The following is a 19,383-nucleotide window of genomic DNA, read 5'->3' on the forward strand; positions in this document are numbered from 1 at the left end:
AGGGCAATGAATGTACAAATGCGCTTTACACAATTGATGTGTGTATGGATTGTGATAAGAGTTGTATGAGCCCCTAATAAAATTATTAGGAAAAAGAAAAAAAAAAGAAGAAGGGTCCCTCGTCCCACATAATGCCCTCTTCTTCACAGTAGGGCAACTTGGGAGTTAAGAACATTGAATCAAGAAGTGGGTTCAACTGTGGTCCTTCGGCCTACAAGTTTTAACACCTCGTGCAAATCATAAACCTTTCGTAAGCCTCCTTCTTTGAAAGTAAAATGGAGTGGCTAGTAGGACAATTTTCTGTATCTTTGCTGACCTCATTGACAGCATGCTTTATGTCGGACCTTAAAACCCTAATCAACGTTTTCTGAGATCGTTAAGTCAGAGCAATGGGAAATGATATGGGAGGAGCTTTCGCATATACACATAAAAAAGTAACATAGACCATAAAATTCATTGCCATCTAATTGACTGCAACTCACACTAACACTACAGGGTAGAACTGCCCAGAGTGTTTACAAAGCTGCAGTCTTTATGGAGGCAAACACATCTTTCTGACACAGAGCTAGTAGTGGGTTCAAACCTTCAACCTTTCAGTGATCAGGTGAGTGTTTGACCATGATGCCACGAGGCTCCAAATAACAGAGAGACTAGTTCTATTTCCTGGTTGTTTAAAATGTCACCAATTGGTAAACACACAGGAAATAGTAAATCATTACCCACCACCTTTTCTAAAATTTATTGAAGATAAATTTTATTCTTATATTTTCATTTTGGCTCTATTGGAAATTAAACTGGTTTAAGTAGCTCTGTTGCTTTCTCTACTTTGTAGTAATAATTATTCCTAACGGATTATTATTTCTAATGAATTGACTTTAGATAATCAATAAATAAATGTCTGTAGAAAACCTATTATGAAGGAAGGGGGGAGAGGGTGGGAAAAATGAGCTAATACCAAGGGCTCAAGTAGAAAGAAAATGTTTAATTGTCTATTAAATATTCTCAGCTACCTTTGAAATGAAGTAGCACAACAAATCAGGCATTACTGTTCATGTTCCTTGGAAACAATACAATGAAATACTACACATAAAATAGATGACACTTGCCTTCCTCTCACTATATTTTCTTGGAGAATTTCTTGAATAATAATACCTATGTTAGAAATATTGACTTTGTTGATAAGACCATTGATTGACTTCTTTAGTGCCTCCCAGCTCATCCTTTGGTATGCTAAGCTAAAAAAAATAAAAGAAAAAGGATTTCAATACGGATAAAATTTAGTGAAAAAGCCAGTAATAAGAGTTATAATAAGAACATAAAATATACTTGAGTGTTTCTTTACTTTCCACATTATTTTCCAATAAAATGACTCAAAAGTACAGTAAAATATAGGTACCTAAAGGAAGCAGATTAAATTCTAAACCCAACCCAATTTTATCTGTGGTTCTTAACTAGAGACGACTCCTTTCTTAATAACATAAATGATCGGGATAGTGTTTTTTTCTTAAGCCTATGATGTACACTTTAACTTGTAACATTTATTAGTTAGCATCAATACATGCTTATTTTACATATAATGCTTATTTAACGTTATCTTTAAAGGAAATCATTTAAAAGAACATCAATTTTTTTTGTAAACACACTACAAAGCGAAATGCCAAAATATAAGCTATAAACAGGCAACTTTATGACCCTTCTCAAAAAAATGACTAGAAAAAATAAAGGGTTTTAAGTTATAAATAAATAAGAATTATAAGAAAATAAATGAAACCACAGCCTGCAAATGTGTGAAGTATGTTAAAGAATACATCTACATAACAGCACATCTTACATTACAGCCATACCATCGGAATGCAAGAGGACGATATACTTTTTTTTTATTTTTTTAAAATATTCATTTAACAGAAAATCTTTGTCAGTTTCTGATTTAGTACAACTGTAAAAAGCCATTTGAGGTCTTCACTATCAATAGTACTTTTCGTGATCTATAAACAAAAGATTCTGCATTCAACTATGAAAGAGTTTGAAAACCATTTAAAGGCAAGTGATATTCTTCAAAATTTTAAATTCATTTTTGCCAAAAAAAAAATTAAAAGTGATGGGTTAATGCCAGGACAAATAGTATATACAGCTTCATTGGGCCTTGTGAAGTTAAGTTAGAAAGAAGTCGCTAGCTTTAAGTTTTTATTTTTTCGAACTAACATACATTTTCAACTAGTAAAGTTAATCAAACCATACACTTTCTTTTTAAAAACAGGTTATCTTTGCTTTGCAGCGTTAGCCCTGAATTATGACACATCCAAGTTTGACACACTGCATATATGATAGTTTCTTTTGGGGCTTTCTGTACAACTTTACTATTAGTAATATGCACTGCATGCAATGTTCCACCTGAAATTGGCTGATGTTATTATCAGACTCATCTTCATTCCCAGATGTTCAAAATTCTGTGGTTTTGACTAAGTCAGAACCAACTTACAACAGTCATCAAAACAGAACCCACTGCAAATTGGGGACTACTGTACTTAGTAAGATCAACATGCCTGCTTTTATCTGTAATCTGTTCTTGCATCATCCGGAGCTTTGCAGGAGGAATATAAGCTCCACCAGTGCGAGTAAGGAGAGGATCCAGTTCATCTTTCTTCTTCTTTGAAGTAGGTTCATCCTGAGCAGAGGAACTGTGGGTTAAGGATGGCTCTGGGCTCCTTCTTCCAGGAGATGGGGATTTCCGGAACCTTTTCCGATCCATATCTCTTTCTCTCTCTCTGCGTTTCTCTCGATCTCTACTTCTGTAATATTAATATTTTTTTAATGGAGAAAAGACAAAAATATACATTTTCTTAAAATGAACTGTACATGAGATGAATGAGAGCACAAGTAGGTCCACAAATTCTAGGATAAGCGGTTTGGATACTGACGAAGTGCTCTACAGAAAAAATAACACTCGACTGAGGAAGGTTCCATGGTCAGCTGCTAACCAACAGGTCAGTGGTTGGAACACTCCAGCCCTTCCATGAAAGCAAGAGCTGCCACTCTGTTTCCTGAAAGAGTCCAGTCTTGGAAACCAACGGGGTAGTTCTAAGCCCACCGTACAGCACTCCTATGAGTACAAACCAATTTGATGGCAACAGGATTCGTAAAGTTTGAAGTTTTCATAGGACTTAGATTAGGGGCAAAGAGATGAAGCGAAGAGTCTTCTGAAAGCAGCAGCAGAAGAACTAATCAGTGAAAGCGAAGTGTTTGGGCCAGATCATGTGGTATCTGTTAGGGGCATCCAGTCAATTCTCACTCACTACGGTCCCATGCGACACAGGAGAATTGCTTCACTGGAGTTCACATGCAATCACCTTTACAGAAGCCCATTTCCAGGTTTTTCTCCCAGAGAATCAGTGGGTGAGTTCAAACTCCCAATCTTTTAGTTAGCAGCTGAGCTGTTAACTTTCTGTGCACCAGGGCTCCTTAGAATGAATAGAATAATCAGGAAACAATAAAGAACGGCATACTGTATATTGAAAAGTGGAAAAATTAGTTGGTGTCAAGACATAGAAATATTAAAGACAAACACCAGAGTACATCTGTGTGTGTGTATACATGTATATATATATATAGGACACAGTCATGAATCATTAGAAGTGTCTAAATGGGAGAATGACAGGAAAATAGTAAGACAAATTAACCTGCAATGGATAGTAAAAAATACAAAACAGAGAATCAATAGTTTCTCTCCAATAAAGACAATCTTTTCATACTAGAAGCTGTATCACATGTATTGCAAATACCAGAAGATGGACAGATTTCAGTGAAGCTTCCAGACTCAGACTGATGAGGAAGAAGGCCATGCCAGCTACTTCTACAAATTAGCTAACGAAAACCTAGAAAGTGTTGGCAGATGAGTCTCCTAGGTGAACCAACAAGTGATGGAAGACCTGGTGGCCAATGTGTTGTTCTATTGTCCATATATATGGCTGCCATGAGAGCAACAACAACAAAATGGCAACAGTAACAAAAGCAATTTAGGAATAAGACTGTTCTAATAAAATATAATGTTGCACCTTTATTAGAAATCTCAAGACAGCAGAAGCTTTCGGTTTATCTGACAATGATCTGAAAAAAAATCAAAAGCAAGCATTTTCTAGCCTCAAATGAACTTACACACTGAACACTTTATTAAATGAACTCTTTAAAAAGAAACAGTCTTGTTCTCTGAAACCAACAGGAATATGAGAAAGAGCAAGTCCTTTTTTTCTACTATCTTTTTCCAGAGCAGTTTGTCCACGTAACCATTTTCTTGAATGTCTTGGATACTCGGAGCACCTTCTCCCCAGGTTTTGGAAAACTATGAGTTATATATACCAAGTACACCAAACTCACTGTCATTGAGTCAATTCTGATTCACAGCAACCCCATGTAAGATTTCAGAAACAGTAAATCTCTATGGGAGCAGACAACCTCACTTTTCTCCACAAGAGCAGCTGATACATTTGAATTGCTGACCTTGAAATCAGCAGACCAATGCCTAACTCACAGCACCATTAGGATGCTATATGAATACAGTACACAAAAATAAGTTTAACGTTACTGCTGCACCATTTTAGCCAAATCTGAAAGATATCTTTGAGATATCTCCCTTAATACTTAGAAATACAACATGGAAAGAAAAACAGTCAATCTCTGGGGCAGCTGCAGAGGAGCAGTTTTGAAACGAAGGTTTAAAGAGACCTGCGTGACGGTCAGTGAAGACAGTCGGTAGATTGTAAGAAAGGGTACGGAAAGGTGGGGGCTGGGGTTATTTAAATATACACTGCAATTAGTCGGAAGGGCTGTATGCTCACTGTCCTCAAGTCAATTTCGACTTGCAGTGACCCTTTAAGACAGAATAGAACTGCCTCTGTGGGTTTCCAAGACAATTAACTTACCCTCGTCTTCTCCCTGGGAGAAGCTAGTGATTTCAAACTGTTGACTTTGCAGTTAGCAGCCCAACACATAACCACTATGCCTCTAGGGCTCCTGATCCAAAGGGTAGGTGTTCCAAATAAAAGGCACAAATTGGCACCTCAACTGCCACTTACTCTGCACATCCCATGCTCCCAGAGGTAGCCACGGCAGTGCAGAATTGACATGGGGTATGATTCTCTTAAGAAACATCAGGTAAGGCAACTGGCTATCTGGTCAAATCATGTCCTTAGATTAATTGTGCTTGCTTCTTTACAGTCTAGAAACAATAATATCTTAATTGATTCTAAATAGAAATATTTCCCTTCAGATTCTTTTGGACTGTTAACCTTTACATTCTACCAAAATACACAGCCTGTTCACCTCGCAGTATGACTGTTAGGATAAAATCAAAGTTTCTCAAAACTCAAACTCACTGCTAGAGGCAATTCTGACTCACAGTGACACTACAGAACAGGGTAAAAATGCCTCTGTGAGTTTCCAAGACTGTAATGAAAGTAGAAAGCCTTGTCTTTCTCCCACAGAGCAGCTAGTGGTTGTGAACTGATGACCTTTTGTTCAGGAGCTCAATGCATAACCTTTGTACTAGCAGGGCTTTCAAAATGGGACTACATGCATCTATAATGTGCCACTCAGAGTTATACTCAAGTATAACTTCAGTATACTTCCACAGGTGTGCAAAGTGTATGGGTTTTGGAGTCAGGTAAAACTGTTCAAATTCGAGTTGGATCATATATCAATTATGTCAACTGCAACCTCAGGGAAGCTGCTTCATCCCTTTAAATACATTTCCTTATTTGCAAATTGGGAGTAATAGTATCTATTTAGTAAGAACATTTGAAAAAGTATGCAAAATACCTAGCACAGAAAGAATATGTATAGGCATCCAATTAATAATGTTAACAGTTGTTCTTATCAAGGGAATAGTAGCTAAGCCTGGCTTTTTAGTGTAGTTAATTTCAACTGATAGTTAGATAATTTGGGTGGCAAACATTTTTTCTAAAAAATTGCTGAGCTCGAAGCTGATAGAGAAGTTGATCAAACTTCTGTGGGAGGTATGGTCCTGGTAGTCATGAGGTGAGTAAAATGTGATACACATCAGAAGGATATAGAATTGGGAAAGAATTAGAATGTGGGAAGCAAGCTTTTGAAAATAGAAGACTAATAAATAGCAAAGTCAAGAGGAATATTTTCCTTCCGTTAGCCTCCCAGGTCACTGCTCATCTAACTTTCCTTTATGCTACCACTGCTTCCATCTGGTGATTTCCTTCTCCAGACCCATTTTCCCCCCATTTAATTTGGCCCTTTAGTGAGGTTTGTATGCTTCTTGCTAATGTTCTTATATATACAAGAATCTACAATTGTAAAAATCATACTGATTCCTCCAAGGTAGAAAAAGAAATGACAATAAATATAGACTAATAACAAGAAATTATAACACTCCACATAGTTTTCAATTAAAAAAATAAATGATGCTTACTTCTGACTTGTCTTAAATATCACCTGTAAGGGTTTCCAAACATCAATCTATTAGTTTTTTTGCTTACAAAAAAGGTTTACCTGCCTTCACTTCAGTTTCCTTGCCCATCTCCCCACCAGTTAAGTTCGGTAGGTCCTGTTAGCAGTCGAGTTTTCCGAGAGTCAAGTGAAAATCATGTTTATTTAGGAAAATAACTCCAGAATACTAACACCATTTACAGTTTCTCGGCTATTACGCAGGAAACTAAATTTTAATCATTCTGTGTCACAAATTATTTACTTTCATTCAGTACAGATCTCAAAATACCGCATGCGCCAACTCTTAACACAGTACAGAATTATGATTAACAGCTGGGGCCCTGGAGTCAGACAGACAGGGGCTTGCCACATGCTTCATAAACATGAAGAAATTACTCAGTTTCACTTGGCTTCAGTTTTGTTAGCTGTAAGCTAGAAATATAACACTGTGTGCTTCACATAATTATTACGTACAATAAAAGGTTAATCCACATGAAATCTAAATTAGGCTGGTGCCTAAGAATATCCAATAAAAGCTAGCTGCCATTTTGCTACTATTTTGCTACCATGAAGCATAAACGAAAACAATTTTGCTATAGTTAAAATTTCAGTACTAACCGTGACTCCATGCCACTATCATAAGAACGTCCTCTTCTTGAATACTCATAGTCTGATCTGTAATCAGAGTAATCTCTGTCCCGGGGGGATCTTTCATGTTCTGCATATCTAACATATAAAACAGGAAAATAAAATTGCACATTGTTAGTTAAATATTTAGTTTTAAAAAGTCATACATTGGTAATGTGCTAAAGCAACCTTATGACTGAACAACTCGTCAAATAGTGTTTAACAGTTTTCAACAAACAACTCATTTTGCTGACAATGCAATCATGATTCCCACAGCTCCCAGATTGTGACAAACGATTCCTGGAATTCACTTAAAACACACTCGTTCAGAGAAGACATACAAGGGGCTTCAAAAGTCTGTCATCTTTCGATTCCAGTTTTTCCATAAACTCTCTGAAGCCCCCTACTATATCTGGTTATCACATGTACTTAGTATGCAAAAAATCGTCCTATTAATGACTTCTTTTGCATAATGAGCCCATTTTACTGGACCATAATACAAACGAGACCAATGTCATTCACTAGTTTAACTCCATCCTAAAAAACTATATTCATCAACTGCTATTCTTCAAATTACATTAGCAAGACAGCAATGAGAATAGATTTACTCTATTAGGATGTAAAAAGAGCATCACATGAGTTGTTTAAATCTTCAAAGTCAATAAAATCAGAGAACATACATAGATCTACAATAATTTACTCATATAAATGTATCATGTAGCTGGTATCAAACCATAACAATCAATATGATGGTTGTAAAACAAAGGATTTTACAGTTACTTAGCAAAGTGAAATAAAAACTATGTAGGAAATTCAGAAGAAGCCAGAAGACTAGAAGCAAGTTTAGAGAAGGATTCCCCCTTGATAAGTCCCTTTTAATGATCTTAGCTTACAACAGAGCATAAATGAAGTTCTAATACAAATGCATGGTGCACATTAGTGGTAGCATTTTATGAACTATGACCATAACACGATAAATGTATATAAAAATATCTCATAAATATGTAACTATGTAAAGATAGTAGTTAACAGCAGAAGCAACCTTCTAATACTGTAATTTCAACTCAGTTTTCTATTCACCAACTTCCACTGTACTTAGTATTTGGGCTATTCAAACGATGCTTCAACACCTGACATATTATAAAATTCCCAAAGCTATTTACTGGAAACTCCTGGAACAAGGAGTTCAAGGCGAATTCCTCCACTGTTGCCAGGTGCCATAGAGTCAGCTCCTCCCACAGCGACCCTCTGTCCAACAGAACAACCAACACCGGCCTGATCCTGTGCCAGCCTCCTAACCGCTGTTATGTCTGAGCCCACTGCTGCTACCCCTGCAAACTCCACCTAAAGCTTATTGAAGCAAACCGGCTGTAAAACCATGAAAAGGAACTTGTTCATCCTAAAATCAGGGGCCTATGAGCTCAGTTACTTCTCACATTTATTATAGAAACTTCCCAGTGTTTTATTATAAATTTACTTATAATAAACATAATAAATATATTTCCATTGTTTATTACAAATCTATTATAAAAATATTTTCATTTCAGAACAAATCAAAGTGTTTACCTGTCTTCTGGAGAGGAGGTCCTCTGATATGAATTATAGTTTTCCCTTCTGTCATGACCAGAAGAATGCTTTCAAGGGGAAAAAGCAGAGGAGGCATTTCAAGTTTTATTTGCAATGTTTAAAAAAAAAACAGACAAGGAAATATGTACCTGAGAAGATACAAAGTGCTTTAGAAATTATTTCAAAACATATTTTAAACTTAAAGATAATTCACATTAACAGAACTGCATCACAGATAATGTCGGTTTTCATCATGGGTCATTTATTTTTTTCCCTGAAACAAAAATGCAAGGTAGGATGAAATTCTCAAATTTCAGTGCTCCCCAGTTCACATTCTCCTCCTAGGTACTAAAGTATAAATTTATACAGAACAGCTTTTGAATAGAGCTTCTCCTGGAAAACAAAAATCAAAGGCCACGTGTTTTCCAGTAAGAGCGGACTTTTGCATATGTTCACATTTTATTTTCCCTCCTTACTTCCTTTGGTTTGAAAACCAAATTTTCGTGTAGGTTACTAAATCTACACTAAAACAAGCATCCAGGAAAAAAAACAACCCTCTCTATTAAAGACACATATTTACCAAAATTCATTTTGTTTTCAGTCAGCATTGTTTTGAGTGCCTGCCACATATGGATGGCACTTTGTTAAAGGGAATGAAACACTGTCAAGGTACAGGTGTGAGGCCAGTTTCTTTGGAAAACAGACACAGAAATAAATAACTTCAAGGTACCACTACAAAGATACAGAAAATACAGTTTGAGAACATTATTCTAATGAACAAATCAAATGAAAGAAACCAAAGTATTTACCCCTATAGTCAATTTTAAATGCAACTAGCCAATACTCAGATTGACATGCTTTTGCTTGTGTTCTAAGAATTAAAGTAACTATAGCAAGAAAGCAAAGGGGTGGGAGTATATTTGCTAAATGACCTTGTCTTGAAATATAAGGTAAAAAATAACTTGGTTTGCACATTTATATGCTTGTCTACTTTAACAGGAAGCAGAAGCATTTAAAAACAGAAAACTAATCTGCACAGGGATGTAAACAAGCTCTCACTTGCTCTGGCATTAGGGCCACCAAAGTAATAGCAGTTTTGAGTCCACCATTACAATTGCCAAAACAGTCAAACTACTGAGATTGGAGGTTTGCGAGGACTTATTATATCTCAGAAGACAGGTTTCCTTGGAAGTCCACTTCTGAAAATGTATCTGCCACTGGTATTCTATGGAGTACCATTCTATGTGACACACATGGCGGTGCTGGAACCAGAGCTGACAGCGACGGGTTGTGATAACACCAAAATAAACGTAATTGAAATTTATGATTTAAAGTAGTCATGATTTGGCTATTTTATACTAAATGCAACCATATCAAAATTTTGTTTTGAATGTGTTTAAGAAAATTTTAAAAATTATTTTACCTAGCAACACAATGTCTAAGTGTTCAATACATACAATGTAGGGCTACATAAAACTTTCAAGATCCAAAACCAAATATGTACACGATTCACTTAATTGAAATTGGTAGCAGAAATCACAGTATTTCCTCATCACTTATTGCCAGCAATATCCTTCTTGTGCGGATAACTCTGAAGGATACAAATGATAGGAGGGATCTCAGTGCACTTATGATATTGTTAAGAGAGAGACAATTATAAAGATTCCACAACTGTAAATATCAGATTATGCATTCCAAAGGTGAGGAGAGAGAACGATGAAACTGCACTGCCTGCTTTTTTCTTTTACAAGGCAGTGCAATTATTTTGATTATATGAGGGAAAAGGGCCTCAAGTCTGTGCCAATGACTTTTAGCACATCTCCGCAGCATGCTGTGAGCAAGAGGGAGAAACCTAAAATATTGAAGCTGTGAATCAGAAGAAGGATTGTGTTAATGCGATCAAGTACAAGTGACTGGCACAGAGAATAAGCGTTAACAGTAGTAAGCAATCACCAAGGTGCAGGAACTATGTGATAATGTTGGGGGAAGGATGTCAATTGAACTTTCGTGGATGATTTAGGATCTCACTAAATTGTTGAAAGCCATTCTGGGTGTGACCGAAATATCCTGAGTCTCTTCATGTCCCTTATCATGAAGTTTAGAGTATAAGCTAGCATAATAGATAATATACAGTCAAGAGTCCCATTAAAAATTCTGTTGTTCATTAAACAAAACAATAGGGTTTTGCATACACAATTTCAGCTATAGGACACATGTGAGAAGGTGAGTGGAACAGTAAGCCTGAACAGAAGGCTGTGAGCATCTGCTGGGCTCAGGGGACAAGTTTTCAAAATCTAGAGAAAGGAGTAGAACAAGCAGGGAGCTTGCTTTTATCTAGCTAAGGAAGCTACAATAAGGCTCAAGGAACAACAAACACACCTAGCGAATCCTCAATCGAAGTGTCATGATCCTAAACAGATGTGTCCTTAGGACATCAAGAAAAGATCGGAGTTTCAATGAGGTCAGAATAGACCTGAAATGAATAAGCAAGTGGAAATGTTTGCGGGTAACAGAGTGAAGGAAAAGAGGCAAGATTACATGAAAATTAGCTGAGAAGATCAAGCTGATTAAAAACAGCCCCCTTCTTAGATTGGGGGCGGGGGTACGCTCTAAAGAGGACTACCAAAATCATGAGTGAACCCGGAGAATCAGGTACTAGAGCAGCAGGAAAAAGCTTCTGAGAAAGACAGCATCTCTTCATCTAACATGACAGAGTTGAGACTCCATTCTGCAAAGGAGCACCTTTGTCTTTATGAGTCCAGGTTCTAATACAGAGCGTGTCATCTACTAGGCTGCCCTGGATAAGTTTAACTGTTAATGTGACACTGGACCAATGAGTGAGTCCCAAAGAGTCAGATTTAATAGATGAAACTATCTAGTCACAGATGGAGCCTTCTTAAGAAACCCACCTACCATCACCCAGTGGAAATACACTAGCAGAGGCTACCTGACAATAGAAGGTAGAAAGGATAGCAGCATGGAGACCTGCCTTAGTCCACAGGTCTATTTTTTCAGTCTATTAAGAACTCTCTACAAACCAAGCCATGCACCAGTTGCCAACTGTCAAAGAACTTCAGTCTACTGGTTCTCCTTAAGGAGAACCTTTTATGAGGCAGATGATAGAGGAGGAAAGGAGGAATGGTTACATTTATTTGTGGATCAACAATCACACAATACATATTCCTCTTTACTGATCTCTAGGCCCAAGAAGTGGTGGATGGGGGTGACAATGTAGACCCGTGTAGTTGAAAAGGAAATGGATTGGCTTTCTCTTCAAACAAGTCCACTCATAGGCAGAGGAACAGTTCTGAAAACAGATGGAGTCAATGGTCCCTCTTGCTGCTCTGACCTCATCTCCTAACGTTCTTTTTCATAAGCTGCACCAGCCATACTTAGCATCTGGCCCTTGTGCTTGCTGTTCTCACTGCCTGGCACACTCTTCCTGCAGGGAGCTAAACAGTTAACTCCTTCATTTCTTTGTCTCTGTCCAAACGGCTACTTCTCAATGGTTCCTACTTTCCCCTCCTTAAAGAATGTTAAAATCAACTAGGATGGAAATTCCATGAGAACAAAGATTTATTTCTCTTTTTCCTGTTTTACCCAAATAAAGTACCAAGGACAGTGAGTTGGACATATTAAGAATTCAATAAATACATGCTGACTAGATGAATGGACAGTGCATAAAATAAATCAGAGTAAAAAGCTCATTTATGAATATAAAATGGGCATTAATATGTTCCACTGGCACAACATGTGGAAAGTGAGACCAAGCAAAGGAGGAGAATCCGTCTTTCAATTCCTGTTCACTCAGAAGAGTAGGCTGTAAAGTTCTGTAATTTCTTTTTCTTTTGCATATGCTTACTCACACGCATGTCCTGGATTTGTGCAGGCACTAATGCATGCATACACACATACACTGAATGCTCTCTTGTCCACTCTTACTCTCGCTGGCCAAGTATGTACATTTGAAACTGTGTCCATTAAATAAATGCAAGTATAATCTCTATTGGATGGTTCTAGTGGTACAATGATATAGATGTCATTTGTTTAAAGATTAGGAAACGGACTGCAAGTTTACTTTATTATAGGCTGTAAATACTTACTTTTATGTGTGCCACACTACTTTTCATTTTCTGTTGCCAACTGTCTTGATATACCGACCCTTAAATTGTTGCAAATAACAAGTACCCAATCGCCTGGATCTCTTGAGTTTATTTGTCCTGCTTGCAGTCATCACCTGGAAAATACACCAAAGAAAGCCAATAAGCAAAGAGATACACAATAACTGAATTTTCTTTTAAAAGTCAGTAAATCCTTTAGTTCCGTCATGCTCTGAAATACAATAGAAAAACAGAATGAAAATAGAAAAAAATTATTATGAAGAAAATAGCACTGAGGGGAGATCGGGGCAATATCATATACACAATTTATCGTTACATTTTATTTCAGAGCATCATGGGCCAAAAAAATTACCTCGGGGGCCGCATGCGGCCCACCGGCCACTAGTTTGACGGCCCTGCCCGAGAGAACCCCTCAAAAACAAAAACTCATTGTAATCGAGTTGATTTGGACTCATAGCAACTCATAGCAACCTTGTCGTATTGCCCCTGTGGGTTTCAGAGACTAACTCTTTATGGGAGTAGAAAACCTGGGTAATGTGTCTAAAATCGAGAGGAATAAAGTCAACTTAGAAATAGATGCCCAATAAGTTTATTCAAAGTATCCCAGTGAAAGCACCTGGTACCTACATCATAAAATAATTATCCTGGTATCTTAGTAATGGATGTAATAGCTTATCAGAAGATGAGGTGGGGAAGTTCAATGGAATCGGGAAGCAAATAATGAACAGGGAAGAGTCCCCTAGAAATGAGTCTGATGATGTACATGCAACTCTTTTAAAAATCAACTTAACTGTGAAAGTATATGACACGTGGGTTTTATACTAATGGGGAAAAAACCTATGTAAGAAAATAATTATTTTAAGAGAAATTATAAACTGAATGTAGCACATCCAATGTTTCTATATAAATTATGAAATCTCTATTATTCTTAATATAATAATTACTCAGGTAAGTGTATTTTACATGGAAATATAAAGTACTAAAACTAAAATAATATAATTCAATGTGATAAATCAAAAGCATTAAAACTACATACATACACTTGACAATTAAATATTTGACTCACACTAAGCCTAGTTATCAACATTAAATGCTAATATTTAACTGTTAAGTAAATCAGTGATTTTTACAAAATTCTGAATCAATAGTTATATTTGTATAGAACTGCCATTCAAGCATTTTACTGGAGCCACAAATTTAAATGGCTTATAGTCTAAGGTAATGAAATCACAAAAAATAAATGCAACAAAAAATTGTAAAAGAATTAGAAGGTATAGAGAATGTGGTAAAAGACCGTGCTCACTAGTAACAGAATAAAATCGGGAAAATTTTCATGAAAAATATACGGCAAGAATGTGCATTATTGGTCATCTGGTTAAATTCCTTCTTAATAAAAACAAGAAGACTGGAGCTAAGTCATTTCAATGCTGTAAGTTACAATACTAGTTAGCTACAGGCATGTAACTAGAAACCTAGTCTAGTGGCCCAGTTAAATGTTTCTTTCACAAGACCACAGGTTAGATACGCTATACCCAATTAGTCTTGAAATGCTATAAAGCAATGTAGGGTTGATTTTGTGTTGGGAAGTACACAAGCCCTTAAATCAAGAAAATTTTCTATTAAAATGGTTAACATGACTTTAAAATCAGTAAAGGAATATATGTAAGATTCCTTTAAAACCTTAATCTATGCAATATAGTTGTAGTCTAAAACACACCATAGTCTGATAGTTTGTGTTTACAGCTGCCAACGTGTCTAACTTTATAGAAGGGGCCCATGTGCAGCAGGGTTTTTCTAAAGTTAATTAATTAGTAAACAATGTCCAGACTTGATTTTGACTGGCAGGATGGCCCCAACCTTTTCTTATTTTTGCTGTTTTGTTTCTTGGCTGCTTTGTTTTGTTTCAGAGTTGCCCTGAACCTGAGCCTTAAAGACCATAAAACAGCCAGTCTAGACCCTTATCATGTCAACAACTCTGGTACTTTTGGTTAAATTCCATTTCAGAGCAACTCTTCCTATTGCTTCAACTCACATAAACGATTTAGAATAAATTAAGAATAATAATTCGTAATATCAGTCTCAGGGGAGGGGTTAAGAGCCTCTTACCTTAGTCTATTCTGATATAAACAAAGACTAGCTTACTAAACTTGTGTTACCAAATAAGGCTCCAGGAATTGATGGAATACCAATTGGAATGTTTACACAAGCTGATGAAGCACTGGAGGCACTCATTTGCCTATGTCAGGAAATGTGGAAGATAGCTACTTGACCAACTAACTGGAAAAGGTCCACATTTTTACTCATTTCAGAGAAAGGTGACCCAAACAGAATGTTCAAATTATAGAACAGTATCACTGATATCACATGCAACTAAAATGTTGCTGAAGATCATGCAACAACATCTGAAGCAGTACACTGACAGCGAACTGTCAGGGTTCAGACTGGATTTAGAAAAAGACATAGTATAAGGGAGATCATTGCTGACGTCCGTTGGATCTTGGCTCAAAGCAGAATATAGAAAGATGTTTGCTTGTGTTTTATTGATAATGCCAAGGTATTCAAGTGTGTGGGTCATACACTATGATAACCTTGAGAATAATGAGAATTCCAGAACACTTTATTGTGTTCCTGTGGAACTTGCACATGGATCAGGAGGCAGTTGTGCAAACAGAACAAGATAATACTGCATGGTTTAAAATCAGGAAAGGTATCGAAGTTGGATCTTCTCACCATACTTAGTCATTTCAGTTTTATGCTGAGAAAGTAATCAGAAGAGCTGGACTATATGAAGAACGTGGCATCGGGATCTGAGGAAGGTTTATGAACAACCCACAATATGCAGATAACCTGGATTGCTGAAAGAGAGGAGGGCTTGAAGCACTTGATGAAGATCAAGGATTGCAGCCCTCATTGTGGATTATAACTCCGTGTAAAGAAGGCCCAAATGCCCACAACTGGACGAATAGGTAACATCATGATAAGCAAAGAAAAGAATGAATTGATCAAGGATTTCATCTTGCTTGAATTCATAATCAATGTTCATGGGAGCAGCATTCAGGAGATGAAAGAAGAGTTTCATTAGGTAAAGAGTCGCAGAGAGTTGCACAAGACCTCTTTAGAGTATTGAAAAGCACGGATGTTACTTTGAGGACTATGGTGAGCCTGGCTCAAACCATGGTATTTTCAATTGCATCAAATGTATGTGAACAATGGATATTGACTAAAAAAGACTGAAGAAGAATAGATGCATTTAAATTGTGGTGCTGGTAAAGAATATTCAAAATACCAAGGGCTACTAAAAGAACAAACACCTGTTTCAGAAGTAGGGCTATATTTCTTAGAGGTAAGGGTAGCAAGGCTTCATCTTACATACTTCGAACATGTTGTCAGGAGAGACCAACCCTGGGAGAAAGACATCATGCTCGGAAAAGGAGAGACGCAGTGAAAAAGGGAGGCCCTCAAGGAGATGGACTGGCACGGTGGCGGCAACACTGGGCTCGGGCACAGGAAGAACTGTGAGGATGGCGCGGGACCGGCCATTGTTTAGTTCTGTTGCGTATACGGTCCCTATGGGTCACAGCCAACTCCACGGTACCTAGCAACAACAACTAAATGTCAAATGAAATAATACTAATAATAAAAATTGCTTCAATGGGGAAAGAGAAGTAGACCTTAACGGATAAACCTAACAAAACTCCTGGTTCACATGATGTTTACATTCTAGCTATAAGTCACAAATATTCAATGATAAACAAGGCGCCAATGCACATTTCACACAAATCATGAAAAGTATTATGATTTTCTCACCTTAAAAGCCCAAGCAAACCCACTATCGGGCCAATCCTACTCATATCAACCCTGTAGGACAGAGAGAGAATGGCTTGAAGGGGTTTTTGTGGCTCAAATCATTCCAGGAGAAGACTATCACAGTGAATGTGACAACTGAAGCAATCCTATCTACTCCAACACCATCCCAAACACCAATTCAAGCTGAAGTGCAGTCATCCAGATGACAGATGGTTATAAATGGCTATTCTGAAAACATGAAAAACGAAAACTAGAGAGGGGAAAAACAAAGGGGCTGGGTGTCTACAGCAAAAGCCCAATCTTCTTAGTGCACATAGAGCGTGAGGAGAATAAACGTTTTGAATGGGAACCTCATTTGCTGGGTGCAAACCTTTACAAAAACCACCACTAAGCATTATCTTAAATAATTTAAATATAGCTATATATGGCTCCATTGTGGAAAACATCATTCTAAATGATTAGTAGACACTTGTACTTTTAGTCTCCATGTTCTAAAAATTCTCATTCTGTCAAGTCCGTACATAACTAATTTTTCAGATAAAAGCAAATTTGAGTACGTAATCTATATTCAAACTAATGGTAAAAGTCACTTGGTTATTGTTTAAGAAATACTAATTACAGATTATGATAAATAATAGATAATATGATAAGCCATATTCTAGAGTTCATCCTTGTTGCAATGGCCAAAGGTGTGATCCCAAATACTGCTGTGCAGTTGCTGTGATACCAAAGGACTCAATACATGATCGATCACACAATATGAAGAACCAGAAAGCATGGTGCTAGAGACCAAAACTACTACCATTACAAGTCTGACACCCAATGAACAAGAGTACTGACACACCCAATGAACAAGAGTACTGACACCCAATGAACAAGAGTACTGACACACCCAATGAACAAGAGTACTGACACACCCAATGAACAAGAGCACTGACACAGACTGATCACGTTTCCAGATGATAATGGCCCAACACTCAGCTTTAGTTAGGTGACCAGAAAGAGGGTATTCATAAATTAAAAACACCCTGATGTCAACTCTGAAGAACTAGTTAACACGACACAGAAACCACTTATAAAATGAATTCCACTAACTTGCAAAACAGAAAAACTATGCCAGTCCAAATCATCTGTTCCAAAGTCAGATGATAAACTGGTTCCTAAGATATGACTACAGACTGCTTCAGCATTACCCTAAATTTACAAATCCTGCCTGATCCCCGACTAGGGGTCTCTGTGTCGTCCTCTCATACTGCTAACTCTATAATAAATATTTTCCCCTAGTTCCTGTTTAATATGTCCTACAATTCCCCATTGTGTGCTTTTTCCCTTGCTGCTACAAGTGAATTAAAATTAACTTTGATTGCTGGTGGACTTTAACATACAAGACAAAGACAAAGTATCCAGTAGGACAGAGAATTTAAAAACAAGAAAGGAATAAATGCTATCGAATAAAAGAAGCTTAAGAGTTATAACAATAAATGCAATATACTTGCTTAGATCCTGATTTGAACAATCTGCTGTACTCTATAAAGGCATTTGTTTATATAGTAGAATCCTATGTGAACTTGAATCTAACAGAAACTCAATTAACCAGTGTTCTCTACCTGCCCTTTTCCTAAAGCAGGCAGGCTGAAGTTCCATATCTGCATAAAGGACAAAACATAGAAAGAGAACACTTTTGAATCCAGCAGGATTATGAAATTGCTATTCAATTAAGTGTTTTAAAAAGCAAACATTTGGGAGGATGGGCAGTGTACATAATAGCTCTGTAACAAAGTAACTTACCATCCACATTAATAGGTTTTACATCCTATTAACATCATGTTGCTAAACTTTTCAAAGATTAACTACATTTATATTTAGAAGAGTAATAATGATAAATCAATGTAGCCACAAAGAGCCCGTGCTAATAATCACTTCAATTATACTGCCTTCTTTGATCCTCAGGATTACTGTTTAGAGATTTCTAGCCCTGTTTTTTCCAAGATGAGAACTGAGAATGCAGAGAGCTGATGCAATCTGCCCAAGTTGCACAGCAAATGAACGGCAGATAAAAGTCAAAGCAAGGTGTATCTAATGTTAAAAACTATCTGATACTGAAACCAATGAAAATGCCAACTTTGATAAATTGATGCAAGATTACTGTTAGGTATCACTGAGTGTGCTCTGACTCCTAGTAACCCTGCTCATTCCTGCGCCATCCTCATGATTGTTGACTTGAAACCACTGTTGAAGCCACTGTGTCAATCCATCTCATTAAGGATTGTCCTCTTGTGCACGTTACCCAACTAGTAAATAATCAAAAGTAAATGAGTACAGTCTCTATTATCTAAATTTCCTTATCCTAAGCAATTCCTCCAGTTTGGATAACAAAAATGTGGGTGTTAATATAATGAAAAGGAGCTCTGATCTCACTGTGGGCTAGGTGTTAGACTGCTAGCCTCAAGGTCTACAGACCAAATCTCCTAGCTGCTTGATGGAAGATGAGGCTGTCTGCTGCCATATTTAGTCTCAGAAAACCCGGTAGTGCAGGGCTAGGGAATGTCTAGTCCGTGGGCTGGGCAGTACCAGCCAACATCATGCATCTCACCAAAGAGAAGCAGTTCCACCCATCACATTAGAGGTGAGTTAATTAAATTCTCAGCTAGTACGGCCTGAGAATGATGTTAAAATTATCCAAATAAAATAGAGGAAAGAGCTGGGAGGCAAAGGGCATTTATAGAGATCTAGATAAAGACATGTACATATGCAAATATATTTATATGAGGATGGGGAAATAGATCTATGAGCCTACATTTATAGGTTTAGT

The 19,383-nt window shown here is 37.1% G+C and overlaps 1 protein-coding gene across 1 annotated transcript in view; it reads right to left on the reverse strand.

Moving 5' to 3' along the window:
- The window catches only part of CWC22 (CWC22 spliceosome associated protein homolog), a 68,898-nt gene that overhangs the window by 39,186 nt on the left and 10,329 nt on the right, over window positions 1–19,383 (reverse strand). The window contains exons 2-6 of the mRNA XM_004701467.3: window positions 12,747–12,880; window positions 8,644–8,711; window positions 7,069–7,176; window positions 2,544–2,789; window positions 1,107–1,235 (exon numbers count right to left, since the gene is read on the reverse strand). Coding sequence (XP_004701524.1) covers window positions 1,107–1,235; window positions 2,544–2,789; window positions 7,069–7,176; window positions 8,644–8,711; window positions 12,747–12,773 — 578 coding nt within the window. The 5' untranslated portion in view covers window positions 12,774–12,880. The remainder of the gene's footprint in view (window positions 1–1,106; window positions 1,236–2,543; window positions 2,790–7,068; window positions 7,177–8,643; window positions 8,712–12,746; window positions 12,881–19,383) is intronic.

The sequence above is a fragment of the Echinops telfairi genome, unplaced genomic scaffold (assembly GCF_000313985.2).
Source record: "Echinops telfairi isolate 266 unplaced genomic scaffold, ASM31398v2 ScPeMD7_3;HRSCAF=10, whole genome shotgun sequence".
NCBI classification, from domain to species: Eukaryota; Metazoa; Chordata; class Mammalia; order Afrosoricida; family Tenrecidae; genus Echinops; species Echinops telfairi.